General features: G+C 56.8%; 1 protein-coding gene across 3 annotated transcripts; it reads right to left on the reverse strand.

The window, feature by feature from the left end:
* Positions 1–411: 411 nt before the first annotated feature.
* Positions 412–20,210, reverse strand: GYG2 (glycogenin 2). 3 transcript variants are annotated; one of them, XM_039880385.1, is made up of 8 exons: positions 19,977–20,210; positions 14,555–14,729; positions 12,906–13,068; positions 11,790–11,916; positions 10,123–10,345; positions 8,917–9,123; positions 4,544–4,648; positions 412–1,582 (listed from the first exon to the last, which is right to left on the reverse strand). In XM_039880385.1, exons 1-8 carry the CDS (start codon positions 20,018–20,020, stop codon positions 1,421–1,423), a joined length of 1,206 nt encoding a protein of 401 aa, XP_039736319.1. In that variant the 5' UTR covers positions 20,021–20,210; the 3' UTR covers positions 412–1,420. The 3 variants fall into 3 exon arrangements, with proteins under 3 accessions (XP_039736319.1, XP_039736318.1, XP_039736320.1); XM_039880384.1 differs by having other exon boundaries at positions 4,544–4,651; positions 19,977–20,208; XM_039880386.1 differs by lacking the exon at positions 4,544–4,648.
* Positions 20,211–20,285: the final 75 nt, after the last annotated feature.

Consider the following 20,285-nt stretch of genomic DNA (forward strand, 5'->3'; position numbering starts at 1 on the left):
CTGTTCTTTCTCCGGAAGAAACGTACGGCGTCCTCGTGACGGCCGATCGCCAACCTACCCGACCCGGCTGAGGCTACATCCCGATGGCTCTTTCCGATTCACCCCTGGAGAATCACACGTGTGCACCAAGCAAGACTTGCGGTCATCCACGCCCGGACGTCCAGAGAAGCGACCCTCCCGCAGCTCAAGCTGATACCTGTCCCGATGCCACCCATTCAGCCAGCCTGTCCCGGCCAAGCTAAGCTGCTCCAGGTGACGGGAGTGCGGCCCGCCCCCGCCTCTGAGTTTCCCCAGAGGCTTCTCGCACCTTCCCCCAAACCTCTATCTGATCGGCCCTTGGTTTTGAATCGTACACGCCTGATAAGTAACCCATTCCCACCTTGAAACAGGAAATAAATAAACCCACAATTCTTTCTTATTAGCACAGTGCTGTCCTCTTTTAATGATGACTGTGGTGGCCACAAAGGAGAGAGCCCGTGAGCTGTCCCAGCGCGAGAGCACAGAACGGCGCACTGCCGAAGGCGAGGCTTTCTCCTGGCTCGAAGGGTCCAGTCTCAGGAAACGGAGAAGTCTTCGGAAAGGGCCGAGGTGACGTGGCGCGGGCAGCCCCGTGACGGCACACGCTGGCGGGAGCTGAGGTAGTGAGCAGGCTCAGCTGCGTCAGGGAAGAGTGTGGTAGGCAGATTTTTGCATCCTTCCCTCCATCCATCCCTCCATCCATCCATCCGTCCATCCATGCTTTGCCCTCCAAGGACACAGCCTCCGCATCATCACGCACGATTGTTCTGTCGCCGGAAGTCAATCAAATGAAACCCTCGTCTCTTCGAAACCAGCAGGTTGACCCATTTAGAGGAGGCTGCACTGCGCAAGCCATCTAGAACCTTCCCTCCACGTTCTGCCAGCGTCTGCCAGACCAGCCGTCGGTCAGCGGCAGCTGGACGTCGGGTGACGACGGCTCCGCCCTTTCCGAGACGCGCTTCGCGAAGTCCGAGGGCCAGTCGCGGTTACGCTGCGTGAGCACTTACGGCCACAGGAGGTACAGGTCCTGAGCACACGCCGCAGTGCCGCCAGCTTAGGGACAGGAGGAAACGTCCTGGCACGTTAACCCTACAGAGCGCGGACACCGCGGGAGCCCCCGTCCCAGGCGGCGTCCCGGGCGCCCTTGAGCTAAACCAGCATCCCGGGTCGACCGCAAGCTCCGCCGCCTCCTCTGCCCACAGGGCGGCCGGAACAACCGACCCGTCGGAGGCGGGGGACGTGCAGGGGACGCGGCTCCGCAGGGGACTTTGAGCCGCGGGTACCGGGGTCTCCGTTCCATCTGTGAGGCACTCGAGTGGGCGGGCCATAAATAATCATAAATAGAGGCACGTGGTGGGACAGCTTCTCCCTGGGACAGCACTGGAGGTCGCGGACGACGCGCTCACTGCAAGAAGCGGTCCAGCTTCTCCTGGATGCGGGCGAACGCGTCTTTGCCCATGTAGTCGATGCGACCCTCCTCCCAAGTCCTCCTCTGCTCCTCGGAGCTCAGCTCCACCACCTTCTCCTCGATGGAGATCTCAGCGACGGAGATGGCCAGGTCCACCTAGGAGAGACAAGCGGGCAGGACGCGGCTTCAGACACTGCCCACCGCCCGGCGGGACAGACGCCCCGGGGCAGCCGTCCGCTTCGGCACAGGGCCCTGCCGACGGGCCTGGGTTCCCAGGGAGCTGCTAATCGTGGACGCCTGGCTCTGGGACAAAATGCAAACGTCGATTTAACAGAAAGCAAACAGAGAAGGAAAATACTGTTTTTCTTTTGCATTCGATATAAGATTCTTAGACGAAGGCGTGGCTGGCCTGTTTTTGGAAAGGCAGTAAAATGTCATTGTGCACGCGCTCACTTTATCCCCAAGGACTGCTTCCATTTTCAGCCACTAACCCATTTTGCAGACACGTATACTGATTACTTTCACCAAAACCTCAGTGTTTAGTACCATACATAACCATAAATAGAGGCACGTGGTGGGACAGCTTCTCTCCAGGACAGCACGATATATAATCGAGCAATCAAAAAAAAAAATCTATTCTTCAAATCACGTGAAATGAAAATATTCACCCTATATAAATAAGCCTACAGTATTCACCCTATATAAATAAAGCCTACAATATTCGCCCTATATAAATAAAGCCTACAGTATTCATTGCCATTTAAAATACTGATTTAAATACTTTTCTCCTTGCCGTAGAGGCCTTTCCATCTTTAGGGATATGCACGAAAGGACACGTACACACACACAAGCGTGTGGCCACAAACACACGCGCACACACTCACCTCACTTCCGTTACGGACTCCCATGGGTCAATAAAAAATAATAAAGACACCTGCTTCAAAGACTAGAAGAACAGTTAAAAATACACATGTGGTAATAATGATTCACACGTGCGAAAAGACACACACGCGCGCGCACACACACACGCGCGCACACTGAGTGGACTCGGGTATTTCCCAGATGCCGAGTGTCCGGGATAGGACGGTGGACACCAGATGCTTAAGGTGCAGGGTCTGTGGCCATCGCGTGCTTTCTCCCGTCCATGCGCCACGGTGGGTTGAAAAGGTTTCCACACGGGAGAGTCTGCTCCCTGGACCCATCCCTGCTCGTTTTATTCCCACGCAGCCGTCCTGTCGGCCGAAAAGATTGCGACAGTGAGAAATGACCTTTCCCAGACAGCTCGGCACTACTGCCCTGTAGGGACACGTCGCTTTGGGCTCCGCGAGATGCCGGGCTTGCAAACGCCGTGGAGTCAGCGGGACCCACAGCGGCCCGCCCCTCGCGGCTGGTCAGCGGGGCGCGTGCGGCGGCCGCGCCACCCGTGATCGGGGCCGAGAGAGGTGTCTGAGAGAGCAGCAGCCTCCTCAGCCTCGCAGAACAGGGAGATGCTCAGACACAGGACGAGCGTCGTCTGTGCCACAGGGAATAGCTGACGCTCCACTGGCTGCTGGGACTGGTTCCTGGGTGCCGCCCACGCCCACGTCACTGGGTGCCACCTTGTGACGGAAGGTGTGGGGGCCACGTCCTGGGAGCTGCCAGCTGTAGCAGCCATGGGAAGACGGGAGCTGAGCTTTGAGAGCCAGGCACCGCCCGGGGTTTTCTTCCACGTGGCTGTGCCACCTCCCTCCCGCTGTCTCCCGCGGGCACCTCAGCCTGTACGTCCTGGACGCCCGGACGACGGAAGGCGCTCGCCCGCCCTCCCACACCTGCCCGACGGCGGAGCCGTCCACGGCGTGGGGTCTGCCCGCCGTCACTGCTACACCGTAACCCGCTCGTCACTACACGCGCGGTTGGTGCCGTCTCAAAATCCTCGTGCGGGGTGACGGCGGGGAGCGGGCAGGCTTGCCCCGGACACGCCGACCAGCGGGCTTCCAGCAGAAATCGCGTCCCCAACACCTCTACGCGGCAGTTCGCCGTACTGCTACTGGTGTCTGCCACCCTGACCCAGCAAGAATGAGAAAAAACATTCGCATCATCTCCAGGGTCAGGGCTGGGAACGGCCCCGTGCAGCCTGCATCAGCTGGTGGCCTTCGTCCCATAGATGTCGCTATGGAGTGACTGTTTGTGTCTCCCCCAGATCCGCAGGCTGAGACCCGACCCCCAAGTGCCAGGGCGAAGAGGCGGGGTCTTCGGAGGAGGTCAGATCACGAGGGGCACAGCTCTCCTGGGTTCGGGGCCTGCAAACTAAACCCACAGGAGACAGATTAAAGGGGTTCATGCCTCGTAGAACAGGCCGCAGGAAGTCTGCTCACGCCCTCCTCCACGTGAGGCACGGGGAGGTGATGCCGCCTCTGAGCCAGGAAGTTGCCCTCGCCAGACCCAGAATCCGGGGATCCCTCGATCCTGGACGTGCCGCCTCCTCAACCGTGAGGACTACATTCCTACTGCTTCCGAGCCCCCCGCCCCGACCCTCGACGCGCACGAGGAGAAAGGTCCAGCACGGCTTTTCATCATGAGCCCAACATGCCGCGGCCGAGCTGTCCCCTCCTACGACTTAAGGACCGAAGGTGTTAAAAGATCGTCATCAGGAAAACATAAAAATTCATAAGAAACAAAGCACAACGCCACGCGATCGCTCTCACGCAAGGCGTCCACGCAGAGAACAGCGCGCGGCGCAGCCTCGGGAGGAACGCGGCTTCCGCTCCGCCCCGAAGGAAGGAACAGGGGCGCACGGCCCTGGGATCGCAGGTCCACAGCCCGATGTGGACGCCACGCTTCGCTGGGCATGACTCTCCACGCTCCCCGGGAAGAAAGGAAAGCTCTTTGGTTCACTCCTGCAGAACCGCTTTTCACGAGAAAAAGGACACGATTATGCGGGAGGGAGACAGGACGGAGCAAGCGCCCAGGAAAAGGCCAGCGGCAGAGACGGCAGACGGATGGAAGGCAAGGGGGACAGGCAGGCCACTGGGCGAGGCGGGGACACGGGGTCAGGCCTGGCGTGTGCGTGCGGCCGACCCCGGGGCCGTGGAGGGCGCCCAGCGGGACCGCCACACAGGTGAACGATCGAGATACCACCTCCAGCGCGTCCTGAGGGCCGGTGTCCCCGGTCACTTCCACAGGGGGCTCCTGGCTGGGTTCCGCGGACCGGTCCAACAGGCCACCTTCTGTTTTATCCACCGGCTTCTAGAAATAGAACCATCCCATCGTGAGTCCGAGGGGAGCTTCCGAAAACAGTAGCCTTAACCAGAATGACAGAGAGCTCTTTTTTTTCCCCGGGGCAAAATAAGATGAGGTTTTATGGGTGACACTGTAGCCTTCTGCAGAGGCTCCGGAGGGGCTGCGCGTCACCACCCCTGGCCTCGCTGCCAGCCACCCACCGTTTCTTACACGAGGGAGACACGACAGGCTCTCCCGGGAGAGATCAAGGGTCGCTTTTCAGAGAGGAATTCGATTAGCTTATACCCAACGCCTACGGAACAGGTCACGAAGATGTGCCCTCAGCGACAGGACACCATCCCATGACACAGGCTAACAGAAGCACGGATTCGAGAAGGAAAATTTAGGGGGACACGAAAATGAAATTCAAGATTCCGGAAGACTTATCTTAAACATGGCTCCACAGCTGTCGGGAAAAAAAAATTTTTTTGAATTCAGGGAGACTACAGAAGTCATCGCGGACTTGCTTTTTCTCTTTTTAACTTTAATTTTTTTCGACGTCATAAACTCGGAAGCGCAAATGAACACGCGAGCGCTTTCTGCCACAGGTCCGTCCTGTACGTAAAATCCACAAGCAGAATGAAGTTGTCACAGTGAGGGCGCGGAGCCACGTGGCGCGGGTACCCGAAGCGTGGAGCTGTGGGACCCCAGCAGCTCCGTTTCATCGCGCAGGGTCCTCACCGCTCCCTGAGCGACACTCGGAAGCGTATTGTGACTTCCTTTCGATCTTCGCTCGATTCCTGGGCTTCCCGGCGAAAAGTGTGATTTTCAGGCGGCGAGACTCGTCACAAAGGCCACAGGTCACAAGTGACACACGGGGATTGGAACCCCCGTCTCTCTCTGAACCCCCAGCCCTCTGGAGCCCAATGCGAACGATGCCATTAATTCATCCGCGATCCGCAAAGTTTATGGAAACAACGTGGATTCTATGTACAGATGAACAAGACGAATGCACCATTCTAGCTGAAATCACGCATCCCACAAAAGATAGAGCATTTCCTTACCGGATCCTGGCAGGGTAGGGGACTGTCTGAGATTTGAATCGTGACACCCACAAGTCAAAGGAGGTGGATAACTTACTTTCTCTCGCGGGGACTCAGTCTCTTTAATACTGTGGAGCACAGACATTTGCTGCGATGTGATGGGTCCCTCCGCCTAGCACACAGTAGGCGCTCCAGAGAAAGAGTCGTCCAATCGGATTTGGGAAAAGGCCAAAACTATCACCTGCGTTTCTCTCAACGGAGAAGCCGTCAATACATTCCATCTGGGCCAATGCTTCCTCTGAAAGGCTTGAACGCGGGGTTATCTCCTCGCTAAGAAATGGTCAGAGAACAGCATAACTTCCCCGCTGGTCTCCACGGGGACGTGAGCATCTGACGGATTGAACTTCGGCAGGAAGAGAACGTCACGCTACCATTTGCAAACGAGACGCGCAGGCTGATTCGAACGCGGCGGACGTCGGGAGCGGAGGCACCCGCGGAACGATGAAAACGAGACGTGGCACCGCGCGTCCCAGGAACAGAGGACGGCGACTTGCCTTCTGTGCCGCCTTCCGAGACAGAGGCTGGAGGCCACGTGGAGCCCACGCGGGATCGCGTGCCCGTGCCGCACACACGACATCAAATGCGCCTCTGGCAAACGCCGCTCATTTTTATCCGACCATGATAATGGTTCCGCCGATCCATCCACCCGCCTCCCCCGGTAAGTAGCTGAAATGTGGGTCACCTAGAAAGACAGGGCTGCAAACTGGTAACAAGACAGACTATTCTTGGCTCAAAGCACAGACAGGGCTGAAGGCCGGAGAGAAACTTTATGACAGAAGGACTCGGTCTGGAAGGAGCAGGCTGGAAAGCGGCCCGCGCATAGCCACAGGACGCAGGGAGGAGAGGGGCGACCCACACGCGCTCCCGGCCCGAGGGGACGGACTTGCAGCGAGGAGAAGGGACACGTGTCCTTGCGTGACACACTAAGCTCTGGCCACGGGTCCGTTCTCCCCGAGGCGGTGGCTGCCGAGCGTAGAGAGGAACGGACCTGTTCAACGGCCCGAAAGGACTCAGCGACTGGCGAGGCTGCTCGTACCCTTTTTAGCTCCTACGAAAACACGAGTAGAAAGACCGAACCGCTCCAAAAAACAGGAAAAAAAATACACACATAGATATGAAAAATCTTATATATTGATTTGACATGTAAAACAAATATAAAATAAATATATCACATATAATATATCACATATAATATGTAAGTATATATGTTAGATAAGTGTATAAAGTTGTGTGTAACATATATATTTATTAATTACGTACGTGTGCATCATAAATACATCGTAGCGCCGAGGACCCGGGCAGACATGTCACGCAGCCACGACCCCAGCCCCAGGAAGCAGCCTCTACACAGGAATAACAAAACGGAGTCTCCTTTTCATTTTTCCCACACTGGGCTCCAGCGCCCCCAAATAAAATTCAAAAAAACGCAGCGTCACGGGTGCAAGAATCGGCCGGCGGGTGGCAGGATGCCGCACAGCGACCTGCAGACGCGGCCGGGTGCGAAATAAAACCCCCGAGCAACAGAAAGTTGTTTTTTCTTTTTCAGCTGATCTTCCCGACCCAGTGCGGCAGGCTGGGAAGGGGGACACAGGGCAAGTGGGACTAAGGGATGGACAGACGGTGACGCCGACGGTGACGCCGAGTCTCAGAAATACCTTTTCTTGTCGATATTGTATCTGTCCCACCCCGGCTTGAAATACCGGGGTGTGGGCCGCAGACAGGCCTCCCGGGCAGCTTAGGGCGACTCTGCGCTTACTCATTTTGCTGCCTTGTGCTTCGCCCCCACGCTGACCGCCCCGAGCTGTCTGCGATACAGGGCTCCTAGCGGCTCCTACTGGCTCCTCGTGGCAGAGCCGGGAGCAGCTGGAGCCTCAGCACGAGAGCTCGACGGGCAAATTCTTCACATTCCTGGAATGAGCACCATCCCATGTTTGACCCACGCGGACTGGCACGTGCGGGGGCCGCATCCAGCTCTGCGGAGCGCAGTGTGCATCCGTCACACTCTCCATGGGAGGAACAAAGAGCTCGGGAAAAGCTTCCTCTCTCCGCCCCCGTCCTCGGCCCCCAAGACCGACGGTCTGTTCACCTTGGTCAGATGGCTGCGACATCACGACTCCAAATCGACTCATGCGCGAAGTTGCCTGGACACAATTTATTCCGTGTGATAGTACCGAGCGGTCTGCCTTCCAGCAAACGCGTGGGCTGGAATCTAAGCATCCTCGGCTGTTCACAGTCAACAAGAAACAGCTGTCGCACAGGCCAAAGCTGCGGATGGCCTTCGATCCGGTGCCTGCACGCGCACGCCGGCCGATGGCCTGGTAATGATTCCCCTGAGAAGCAAAGAGGACCAGGCGCCTCTCGCTGTGAGCACAGAAAATAAGAAATCTCGAAACAGCGAGCATCCGTCCAGTACGTTCGCCGGAAATCGGCACGGAAGAACAACAGGCGTGTTTCATGTTTTTTCGCTTCGATTTGGCAAATCTAGTGATTTCTGTTCTCTGCGCACCGACTTCTGCAGATCCAGCCTCAGTGGGGATGAGCAGACGGCCTGATCTTAACCTATGCAAGTCGTCCCAAGCCTGGGGTTCTGGGGACAGCTCTCTGAAAGCCGGGTTGGAGCGGCATAGAAGGTTGGCCTTTCGGACCTGAAGGTTCTGGGCTCCCCCGATGAGTAGATCAGACTGGTCACCCGTTCTCAACATGCGTCGGAGTCTCCTATGGCAAATGATCGCAGACGCGGTGGCTTGGAACCCGGCAGACTGACACGTGCCGGCTGCGGAGGCTAGACCGCCATCGTGCGTGTGCCTGGGCTCACGTCCGGGCGTCGGCAGAGCCGCGTTCCTTCTGCAGATGCCTCCTGAAGAAGGCGGGACCGTCTCCCGTAGCACGGCCCTTGATGTGTTTGAAACGTGGGTTTCAAAACCCACGTGACCTAAGTGAGTTCGAAGTGTGCGACCTCGTGACAAGACACCTGCAGATCCTATGGAGCAGCGCACATCGCCCAGGACCGAAGCACCCACGCCGAGTCCCCGTTCCCAGGTCAGGCAGCGTGTGCAGGTTCTGGGACCGGGGTGTTGCCATGTGACCCAGCACAGCGAGTGGCTGCACCACCAGCTAAGTAAATGCAGGGCCCCCGGTGACGGGACAGACTGACTCTCCGTCACACCTGCGTGCAACGTGGGTACTCACCTCTTCCGAATGGCCTCTCTCAGGCGAGGGTGGGGTCCCAGCCACGGCCACGGGCGGCTCCGAAGGGTCCGCAGCGGGCCAAGCCTGGCCGGGCTCTGCTGCTGATTTTGCACACGGCTCCCCGACACCAGGCACCGAATCTGCACCCGGCCCCTCGGCTCTGGCTGCTGGATCTGCACACGGCTCCCCAACGCCACTGCGGTGCGCCTGGACGGAAAGCGGACACGCTCAGTGAGTCCTGTTTACACCTCTGCACCCCTCCGGCTGCCCTCGGAGCCCCGGGACCCACCCCACCCTGTGTGTGGCCAGCGCTCCCCAGCCCTGCCATCCGTGTTCTCCAAATGTAAGGCCATCGAAGGAATGCCACACGGATTTGCGACACGGTCCCCGAAAACCTGTACGTAACCTATGAATGTGCTGAGTAGGCCAGGCACAGCCTACTCAGCACATTCATAGGTTATGTACAGGTTCAAGCTCTGCATTTCCTGATATTTGTCAGGAACCGTGGTAGTTTTAAAAAAAGCTCAGGAAACAGTTCCCTGAGACCAAATTTCAACAGATGTTTTGCGAGGCGAATGTGTGCACATTAAGTCGAGGGCAGACACTTCACAGCGTAGGGTTATCCTTCCGTGTCTCAAAACACCGAGTCGGTGTCGATCGACAATTTTTCAAAGCCCTCTTCAGACGCTCCCTCCAACGGCAGAGTCGACGGACGGTCTAAAGCGGAAAATGTCCGTCCGACGACACAGTAATCGGTCACCGTCACCATCGACCTGCGAGTGGCTCTTTTCCTGCTGAGGGCGGCTAATTTCAATAATTTTAAAGTTCTGTGTTATTTACGTGTCCGCCCCCTGCCTCTCAGCGGCGCCATTTCTGCCCATGAAACGGTCACTATTTTAAGCCCGAAAGAAAAAAGGAAAAGTTGCCTCTGTCCAGCATCCTCCTGCATGAAACACAGAAAACAGAAAAGCAGCGTCTATACAGAATAAAGGAGCTTTTATCTGCTGTTTTATTCTCGACTCTGCCTATTTTCTTTCGAGTTTCCAATCGCGGTCTCGTTGGCATCGCATATGACGTACGGTCCACGTGTGTGACAGGGCGCTGTGATCGTGACCCACGCTCTGCCCGGGACCGCCGTGTCGTCACCGTGCGGAGTGACTACATTCCTGCCCCTGCGCCCGGCGCCCCGCGGAGTGTCCCGCATACCGTGCGCCCGGGCGGCACGTGCGGGTCCTGGTGGCGGACGCTGCCGTAGAGCGGGAGGATGCTGCCGTGGTAGACGCCCCACCACAGGTTGAGGAAGGACGCCTCGTGCTGCGGGACCGGCCCGCAGCTGCCGTCCAGAACCGAGCCGGTCTGCGGGTTGTACTTATAGTTCCAAGGCTTCGTGGACCCCAAAAAGTGGACCACCTTGACGCTGGAACCGAACCTGAGGAGGACACGGAAAAAAGGCTCTGCTTTCTGCTCGAAAGGGGCGGGACGTGCACGGAAAGCCCCCGGCCACTACGGGGACCCGCGTCACAGGCCGCGGCGTGTGGACGTGCGGCTCACGTGCTGGGGACGAGCGTGGCATCGCTACTCCTTGGACCGACAGATATTTCGCTGAAACATACTTAAAAAAAAAATTAATCGACATTAAGGGTGCCATTTCACTGTGTAGATGCCGAGGAACACAGCCGTGAGCCACTGACCGTCCTGGAAACGGGAAAAATAAGTGGGCAGTCTCGTAAAGACTAATGGTACGTGAGGCCAAATCATCATCTCCTTAAGAAAAGGGACCAAAAGATAATAATACTCCCTTTTATAGTATATAACGAAAGCTGCAAACCACAAACTTGGCTTCTTTTTATAAGATTGCGAATTTTCCGTTCTCGGCCTTGAAAAAAAATTTTCTCTATTATCACCACCCTCATCATCCAGAACGTTCCTGGACATTTTTTTTTTGTGTCTGTGATCACCTTCCCAGGAAATTTTAACACCACAGTCACACTGCATATCTGCGTGCCATGGGTGCTTCACGTGTGAAAACGGATGCACTGTTTTTACCTCCTGAAAAACCACTTTCTGCCTCTTTAAACGGCTGCCGTTAAAGATGCCTGCTTCACACTCGCTCACCCTCTAGATTCGGCCCCGGGTTTCCGATTCTGTTTACGACAACGCCACCTAGAGCGGATCTCAAATATTTTGGTTCCGGGACCTCTAGCCATTCTTAAGACCGACCGCCGAGGACCGAGAGTCTACACACATGAACTGCACCGGAAATGCAAACTGAGAAATGAGGAAATGTCTCTATCGATGCGTTAGAAAAACAACCCACCCATTAGATGGGAACGTTCGTTTCTGACTGTTCTGCTGTACCATTCATCGTCGCGATTAATGATGGATAGCAGAGCTATTGAAAAATAACTATATTTTCAAAGAATTGTAAAAAATTAATGACACCGCCCATTCTAAGAGAACACAGCTGGTTCGCGGTGTCTGGCTCCGCATTCAGTGTATTACTGTATCACGTCCGAGACCGTTGCTGTAAAACCCCTCTGTATGCTTATGGGACAAAGAGAGAGAGAGAGAGAAGAGGGGAAATAAAATCTTAGAATTAATTTCTCTGAGTCATTTTGACTGCCAGACACTTGACAGAGCTGTGGGGGAACCCCCAGGGGTTCCCTGGGCAACGCTTTGGGGACCACTCCCCTTACGCCTGGCTGCCGTGACCACCGATCATTTAAAGCGGTGTGCGAGCCCGGGAATGAATGACCGATCCTTTTGAATATACCCGAAGCGGACACAGACTCCAGTAGATGAGCTCGCTCCTCGGCGGCAGCCCCAGAAGGATGTTCGGGGTCGGGGGGAGGGGGCCGCGGCCATGAACTTACTGCCTGAAAGCCGGGCTGTAGGTGTACGCCGTGTTGCTGCTCAGGTTGTAGGTGAAGGGCAGGTGCTTGCGGATGTCGGCCGTCGGCCAGCTGCTGAAGAAACTGTTCAATAAGCCCTGATCGGCCCCTGGGGACACAACAGACACCCGCGGACGTGAGCGCTGGACCGTGCAAGGCCCCAGCCGCGTGCGAGGTTCGTGGGAAGGCCACACCCGAAGCCAGCACGGCCCAGGTCCCTCTCGACCTCATGTCCCTCTTCCCCGTCCGCCAAAACACAGTCGTCACCACGGACGTGGACCTTACTTCGATCTTTACCAATTGCCATCAATCTTTATCAATTGCCGGTCCTGAGTCACCGTCTATGGCGACACCGCTGACGACGATGAATTCAGACCACTTACGGTAATGCCATTAATGAGTACCGCCACTATCATTAACGGATGCCATTGACTAACGCCGTTCATTTAAAGAGTGCGTCGTCTCTCCAAAATTCCCCACCCACAATCCAAACGATCGCTAATGAAATCAGACACCGTCCCCCCCAAATCCTCCGTTCCCCCTTTTCAGCCGGCTTTGTTAACTCCTCAGCCTTACCGAGAACCCATTCTGCATTGGTCTAGTATTTCCTTTTGCGTGACAAAAATCCTAGCAGTGTCCCTGTCTATCGATGCTCGTTACATGCGATATTTGCCTTCTGCTTGGCTCACTTTAAAGTTCCCCTTTATTCTACATGCGGGGCCGGCCAGCTACCGTCTGCATCTGTTTTCGTAAACAAGCCTGTCCTGGGACACAGCCACGCTCACTGGCTCACGGCTCGTCACTGGCTACGTTCCCTCTACAACTGCAGGGTTAAGTATCTGTGACGGACACCATGTGGCCCGCCGAGCTAAAAATGTAGCGCCTGGCATTTTAGGGAAGATTTGCCAGCGCACGCCCCGTGAGCAGAATCGGGGAGCCGTTCCTCCCATCCGCAGAAGATGTTTTCCGTGGCTCTCTCGTGGCGCGTCTGCTTACCAGCTTCTTCACGTCCGTCCGTCACCCTCCCCCTCGCCTGGACGTGATGGGGACGGGGCACAGGGACACAGGGACAGGCACGTCCAGCTTCTCGGCACCTACCGTCGAAGCTGCCGTGGTCGCTGGCGTGCTGCAGCAGCAGCCTGTGCGTGTCCAGAGAAGGTTGGAAGACAAAGACTCCGCTGTTGAAGCAGTCCGGCCAGCCAGGGTCCGGGGCCGCGGACAACTCGCTACGCTCGAACAGCTCGTCGATGTTGCTCAGTACCTGGCGAGGGACAGCAGGGGACCCTGGGGAACAGCTCTGTGACGCCCGGTTCTCCCGTGAGGAATCCAGGGCGGGCTTGAAGACGGGTGACGGCGTCTAAGGACCAGAACCCACCCCCCTCCCCGGTTTCCTGAGCGACTGTTTTATCTGGGGCTCGCACGGTCGTGTGCCACGTAACGACATTTCGGCCAACGACGGACCGAGGACCCGCCGACGGCCCCGTAGGATTATAACGGAGCGGGAAAATGTGGTGACCTTGTGGGCATCGTAAAGTCACAGCCAGCATAACGTGGGGATACGACACACTACGCCGCTGTGAACACGGCCAGCCGTAGCGACGTGCAGCACGCACGGTCACGCTCGGCACTGGCGCTTGATGAGGACAACAAATGGGCACGCCCGCGGTTCCTGTCTGCACTATACTAGACTTCGCGTGGTTGTTCTAGAGCGTGCTCTTTCTCCTCACGTACAAAGGAAAGTGTTTGCTGTCACCGGCAAGTCACGTTCTGCCGGCCGCAGCCGCGGGCATCTCACGGGTCCTGCCTCTCTGCGTGACACCACGGGACCCGGGCGCGAGTTGATCTCCTGTTCTGTGCAGCGACGTGCTGCAAAGATTTCTAGCGCAGGAGCTAGAGCCTGTCCCGTGGACATCTGCCTGAGCAAGCTCTGGGACGTCCCCGTTGTTACGGGGCACAGGATCCCACGCAACACGGAGGACACAGTAAGCAAGACGGCTGTCCGGTGGGTCCCCAGCCATCGAACTCACAGCGCCTCTGAGACTTGCTGACCTTCTGCAGGTCCTTACGGCCCTCTACGGAGCTCTCCTGACCGTACATGAGACCCCTAACCGCGGACGCCCGGCCACAGAGAGGTCTGCAGAGCAACGCGACGTCATCCGTCGACAGCCGGGAAAGCTTGGTGAGCGGCTGCAGGCCCCCGCAACGCACGTCGGCTCCCTAAACTGTGCCTTTTGGGGGAACAGGAAGCCGTCTGCACAACCCGGAACGGACCCCCCGCCTCCCAACGCCAACTGCTGTCTACATTCCGGCTTGCCGATGGCCGTCTTGGAGAGCGCCCACGGTGGGCACATGTGCTTCGGGCCACTCTCCCAGATGACACGTGGGGCGCAAAGCCTAACGAGCCAGCCGCGGCCGTCCAATGAGGACCACGAGATTCAATCTACAATCAAGGGAAGATTCCTTTTTGGTTGGTCATTGTTCGACTTGGCGTCGGTGAAATCGTGTGATCGGAAGCCGCGCTTGGGGAAGTGATGTGACTTCGAGGACCTCCGCGTCCTCGGCGCGGACTCGTGCCAGGCTCGTGGCGAGGTCCCACTTGGTTTTGACGGGCTGAATGTTGAGGCGGGGGACAGATGCACGTCGCCCGGCGCGAATCCGCCAGCAAGAGCCAGCAGCCCGCTGTAGGAGGGACACCCACAGCGGTGCGTAGCACCCAAGCCTCGCATCCCCCCGCCCGGCGTACTCACCAGGGTGTCTGCATCCAGGAACACGCACTTGCTGTACTGCGTGAGGGTCCAGCAGTGCAGCTTGGTGAGAGTGACCCCCAGCTCGGGTCTCCTGAGGAAGGCCAGGTGGATGTCGTCCGCGCTGTCGACCAGGTTCACCTCTATGACCTCATCAAACACCCGAGACAGGACGACCCTGGAAAGACACGCGCCCGGCTCTGGGAGGATGGCGGAGGATGCGCCGCCGGGACCCGCGCCTGCAACAGCAAAGCCCTCCGGGGTTCGCAGACGTGGGACGCGGACGCCCGCACGTCAGCGAACGTTGGCCGCGGGCGGGACACCTGTCCCCACCTGTCCCTCGCTCTCGACATTAGCGCAGACTCGGAAAGCGTGAGAAAAACGGACGGGCACGTTTGGAGACCGGCGGACTCAGCCGCCCTCTTAGGAAGGCGATTTTATTTCATTTTATTTTTACTATTAGCTTTTTTTTCCAAAATGCCTCGGCACTGAGGGCTGCAGGCTGAGCAGAAACCCACCAACCAACGTGCACTCAAACCTCTATCGGTGTTTCCTTTCTGCGTTCAAAAGCCACATTGCTGGCGGCCTGCACGGCCGAGGTTCAAATTGTGAACAAACGCCTTTTACCAAGACAAAACGGCCTCTCTTCCATTGATTGATGGATCGATCGATTGAGCGTAAAGGATCGTTCATCATCGCCTAGAATATCTTGCGATGAGAGAAAATTTACGAAGGGCTGGGGAAAAAAAATGCTGGGAGCATGTCACGGATACGGGGAGACCATCACGAGACGTCCCAAAGCGGAAAGAATTTGAGCGAGACAAGGAAGAGCAAACCCAAAGGGTACAGCGAATATTCATCGGTCAACGCTGACGTCATAATCGAATGAGGAAGTAAACGGGGAAGAAGCAGCAGGTGTTCGTTACAGAAGAATTCTGAGTCCCAATCATAGAAGAAAAGGGAAAAACCGAACATCACCGCGACCTGGCGAAGAGCAGTGCCAAGTACGCCACAGCACACTCAGCAGCGGTCGGTCCCCGCGGTGGTCAAGGTGCTGAGGAGAAACAGCACGTTTCCAGAGTCGAATGGTACGTCCCCCAAGACGGTTATGCATCAAACCGTTTCCCGTTTGCCCCGAGAACTCTCGCCGGGCGCTTCTGGCTACAGTGTGTAGAGTGACGTCACGGTCGTGACCTCAACCCCGAGGTCTGCCGCGAAACGTCTCGCTTTCGTTATTCGGTCCGCATCACTCTGGTATGTCGATGGTTTTTAGGAAGAAACGACATCGTTTTTTGTTTTTTTTTTAATAGCTTTCTGTTTTCAGTACCGGTACCTGCATTTACAAAATAGAGTAATTCCGGATCGCTGACAATGTCAAATTCCTAGAAAACGCAGCATTCCTACGCGTGATGTGCATATCCTTCCCGAACAGTCGACCGCGGAAGAGGCGTCCGATGAATCCGATGTACGTGTCCATTCCCGTGACGAGAGGCCACGTCTGCTCAGCAATAACTCCAAGAACTTGTGCCTTTTACTGCCACGTGGAAAACCAGTCAGATTTGCTTCAGCCTCAGAGAGCGTATTTATGTAAAATTTAATGAACGCCGGCAGCGAGCCACGCTTTTTTTTTTGTAAATGAGAAATGGGTTAAAAAGAGGGAAAAAATCATAACTTTACAGTGGACGAAGAAACCCCATGGACAGCACGTGGCAAAGGAATCCGAGTCGATGTCACCAATAACCGGACACGGCAGCATCACACACTCTCCCAGACAAGACACGCCGAGGAACGGTCCAGGCTGCGGACTATCATTTATTTATTCATTTATTTTAGCAAAAAAAAAAGGACGTGTGCGCTCCATCTAATCACGAGAAAACACCAGACAAAGCCTCACGGAAAGGCATCCCACGGAACGACGAACCGGTTCCCTTAAAAGAGGCCAAGGTCCTGATACGTAAACGAGGAACGGGGGGCAGCGCGAGGCAGGGCGTGGGCTCCAGCTCCCGACGGCGGAACAGACTCACGCGGGGTCAGACGCGCAGCCTCTGCTCTCAGGATGGTCCGTGTACCGTCGACAGCTGGATTTTCTGCTCATTTTCCCGAGCTGAGAGTGTCTCTCTTTGTAAAAAGATTTTTAAATCTTTTCACGTTCACCACGATCATGGGGATATTTAACTCGAGTCCTACAGATTTTTTTTTTCCTTGTATTTACCATAGTTTGTCCCCCACGTTGCAGTGCATGGAGGAGATGGTTTCTGCATGCCACGCATTGCCCACCGATGCTGCGAAAGTTGCACATTCCTTTGCTACGGCTTTTCAACGGTCAACAGACACGTTGAAACTTCTATTTTCGACCGCACGTAAAAATAGTCGTCGTTGATCTCGTCACCGCAGACAGGACAGTGGTGTCACCAGACGTCCCCCTCTCTACCCCACTCTCTGCTCCCCAATCAGCTGCCGTGGGCCGTGGTAATTCAAGGCCATTTTCATAATCAGACGCCGGTGCCCATACAACTCACTCTCGGGTGTAGACAGTGACTCGTTCAGCGCGGCCCCGTGCATGCGGTTTGCGCTTCCTCAGAGTCCCATTTCACTTTGCTCGAGGACATCGTCAAGCCAACGTTTTTCCCCATGGTCTAAATAAAATTGCTGGCATTGCGCATATTTCGAGCATCTCTATTTTTTCTTTCAAGTTACACTCACTGGGCTGAATACGGACATCTCCTTTCGAGATGATTGTGTCTCGAAACTTCTGCGTCGACCGCCTCAACCAGGGCGATGCTCACGGGACACTGCATCGAAAACCCCTTCTCGGAGGCGACACGGGACGTGAGCTGTGCATTCCCTCCACACCGTCCCGTCTGCTCTTCATTTCCGTGATGAAAACTCCTATTAACGCACAGCTGTCGGAGCTGCTGGCCACCTCTTTATACCTTTTGGTGGTGTTTTCCCGGACGTGTATTCACGCTTTCTCGTCGAACAGCATTCAGAGTCACGTCAGCGCGAAGAAAGCGCCATCACGCCACAAATTCCCTCCCCCCACCCCCCGCTTTCCGCCAAGCCATTTACGGAATTCGTGACATGCTCACGATGGGGGTGGGTGGGGAGCCACGTTCTACGTCGCTACAAATACCATTGCAATTTATGTTCTCAAATGCTTTGCATCGGCACCGCCTGTGTCCCTAAAGCAAATTCTTAGGAGCGCGATGAAGGTTTTGCAATGCAACTTGCTTGACGCCATGAGCACGGGCCCCGTGGCGGAAGGCTCGTCCCCCCAACTTCGCGCTGGCACCTCGCAGCCCGGAAGGGCGGTGGTCTCCTGGTGGCTTTTAGTCACGGTCACCGCGTCCGAGGGTCCCCACCGGACCCACAGCGCATAAGTCCTCGACCCTCACAATGACCGCGAAAGACGTCACGTGTCCCATAAGACGCCAGCCCCGCCTGCAACGCCGAAGCCTTCTCTGCATCCGCGGACGCCGTAGTACAGAAGTCTGACGTCATCCAGATGTGTTGTGTCCTCTTGGCAGACGAACCTGCTTCGATCCGTCTCGGAGAGATACAGAAATCTTTACCGTTGCCACGACAGAAACGCGTCAAATTTTATCCATGTTCTGGGTTTTTACTTGGATTTCGAGGCTCACTTTCCTCCGCTGCTCCTTCAAATGCGGCCTCATCGGTTGCGAAACAAAACGTCAGGACACTTTCCGCAGATGCGTCTCTGCTTGTGGAGACGAGGTCACTGGCTCGGAGCCTCTCCCCTCGTGCATCTGTTCCACAGATCCCTTCCCTGCAAATCTCTCCTGCGACAGTGCCAGCATCTGCCGGGATCTGACGTCACGACTTCTCTCACGCGGTTAACGTGTTAGTGACCATTACTCGCTCCGCGCCTCTGCCCATGTCGGTCTTTCCCTGTTCTGACGGCCACTTGCTTCTCAGCTCAGTCTGTCCGCGTACCCTGCTTCTTCTGAACGAGCCCGTCTTTCTCGGAGACCACCACGTGGGTCTCCCCCAAACTCGTCTCCGTCGCCCTCAGTCGCAAGCACTCTATGCTCGTGGACTTGAGAGTGACGAGGCCACGCTGAGCCGGAGACCGGTCTCTGAGGCTCCCTGCTGCTTTTAATTCTCCTGCAGGATGTGGGAAGTCGGCTCTCCCGGCAATGGCCCCTCGGGAGGGGGCGGGTTCCCGGTCCCCTGAGTAAGTACGCGCTTAGGACCAGAATTCCCCTTTTCGAATGGAAAACCGGACAGCTGAATGAGATAATCTGATGTCTGTCCTTTAACGATTTAGCAAACGGCAGGGCAGGAACTCCCCGGAGCCAGCGCTAACTGGGACCGGTCCTCCCAACACTGCCTGAAGCCGTCTTCGAATTCGGGGCATCCCCATGTCCCCAGATGATGTTTGTTCTCAATGCCAAAAAAAAAAACCCCAGACCCTGACTCCTGCCTGGTGATGGCCAGCCCCTGACTCCAGCCGCCATGTCCTGAGCTCCCGGCAGAGAGCAAGGCCACCCGTCCATCTATGATGCTGGGTCCCCTGCAGCGTGAAGTGGCTGGCTGCCAACGGGGAGTGCCACTCAGCCTCGGCCCGTGCCGTGTCCCCTAAGTGTCCCCCACACCGGAGTCTCCCCGTCCTTCCTCAGACCCTCGCCTCAGCCTCGATGACCACACACCGTAAGGTAACTCACAGTCCGTCACCGTGGGGAGTAGGTGGCAGAGCAGAGCTTAGAGGGACAGAGGTCACAGAGCAAGCTGGGCTCTGAGCCGTACCACCCCGCTGCCCAAGGGGCGTTGACATGACAACCGGGCTCCTGAGCGTCACCGAGCACCGAGCACCGAGCACACGGACACACGGCCACGCTCCGGGCTGTCACCTCGGCCGCCCGGCTGAGCTCTTCACAGGCTCACGGGAAACGCAGACATGCAGCCACCGGCACGATGGAACACCATGCACGGCCACCAGAAACACCACACGCGTGGTCCCAGGGGCCAAGCCTAGAGCAGGACAGAGGCCCGACGCGTGGCAGAGTCCTCGTCGGCCCGCTGGGACACGTGACACAGCCAAACGTGTGGTCGTGGCTCTGGGGCTTACATCTTCAACTTGGTTCCCGGCAGTTGCTTTTCAAAGTCCCTCGGCCTTCAGCCTGCTTCACGACAGCTGCTCCGCACACTCCCCTCCCCGCCCCCCCAAGCCGGCTTTGGAATGTCTGCAGTTGTCACAGCGGGCGGCTGCGTGCCAGACCTCTGAGCTGTGTCACACAGCACGGCAGCGTTCCCTGCTTGGGTGACGACTCGAGGGCCCTTGACGCGTGTCGGACGCCCAGACTGAGTGCCGGAGGTCCCATCCCTGGCACCTCGTCGTGCGTAGGGGACCTCGCTTCGACAGGAGGAAGACCCAGCGGGGCACAGCTGCGCCTCCGAGTCTTACCTGAGCAGGCCGGACACCTGAGGAGTGATCAACACCACCAGCATCCTGGTGGCCCTGTGGTTTCTCAGGGACTGGCCCAGGACCAGGGCCCCCTGGCAGTAGACGTCATTGGTGGCCAGCGTGACAAACGCCTGGTCGGACACTGTGGATAGAGAGAGAGACTCAGAGAGACGCTCCTGGAGGGTCTCGTGGCACCATGCGGTTCATTCCTGCTCATGCCTGCTCCTCTCTCAAGCTCCTCACGCAGTGCGGGGCACCGTCTATTCCAACGTGTTCGTCGGTGACATTCCACGTCCAGCCTGTCACGGA

Source organism: Pteropus medius, unplaced genomic scaffold (genome assembly GCF_902729225.1).
Source record: "Pteropus medius unplaced genomic scaffold, Ma_sr-lr_union100, whole genome shotgun sequence".
Taxonomy (NCBI): Eukaryota; Metazoa; Chordata; class Mammalia; order Chiroptera; family Pteropodidae; genus Pteropus; species Pteropus medius.

Coding starts and splice junctions, on each gene's coding strand:
- GYG2 (XM_039880384.1), bottom strand. CDS start 20,020: ATGCTGGTGGTGTTGATCACTCCTCAGGTGTCCGGCCTGCTCAG. Junction 14,730..19,976: donor CAGGTGTCCGGCCTGCTCAG/GTAAGACTCGGA, acceptor GTGTCTTTCCAG/GGTCGTCCTGTCTCGGGTGT. Junction 13,069..14,554: donor TCCTGGATGCAGACACCCTG/GTGAGTACGCCG, acceptor GTCCCTCGCCAG/GTACTGAGCAACATCGACGA.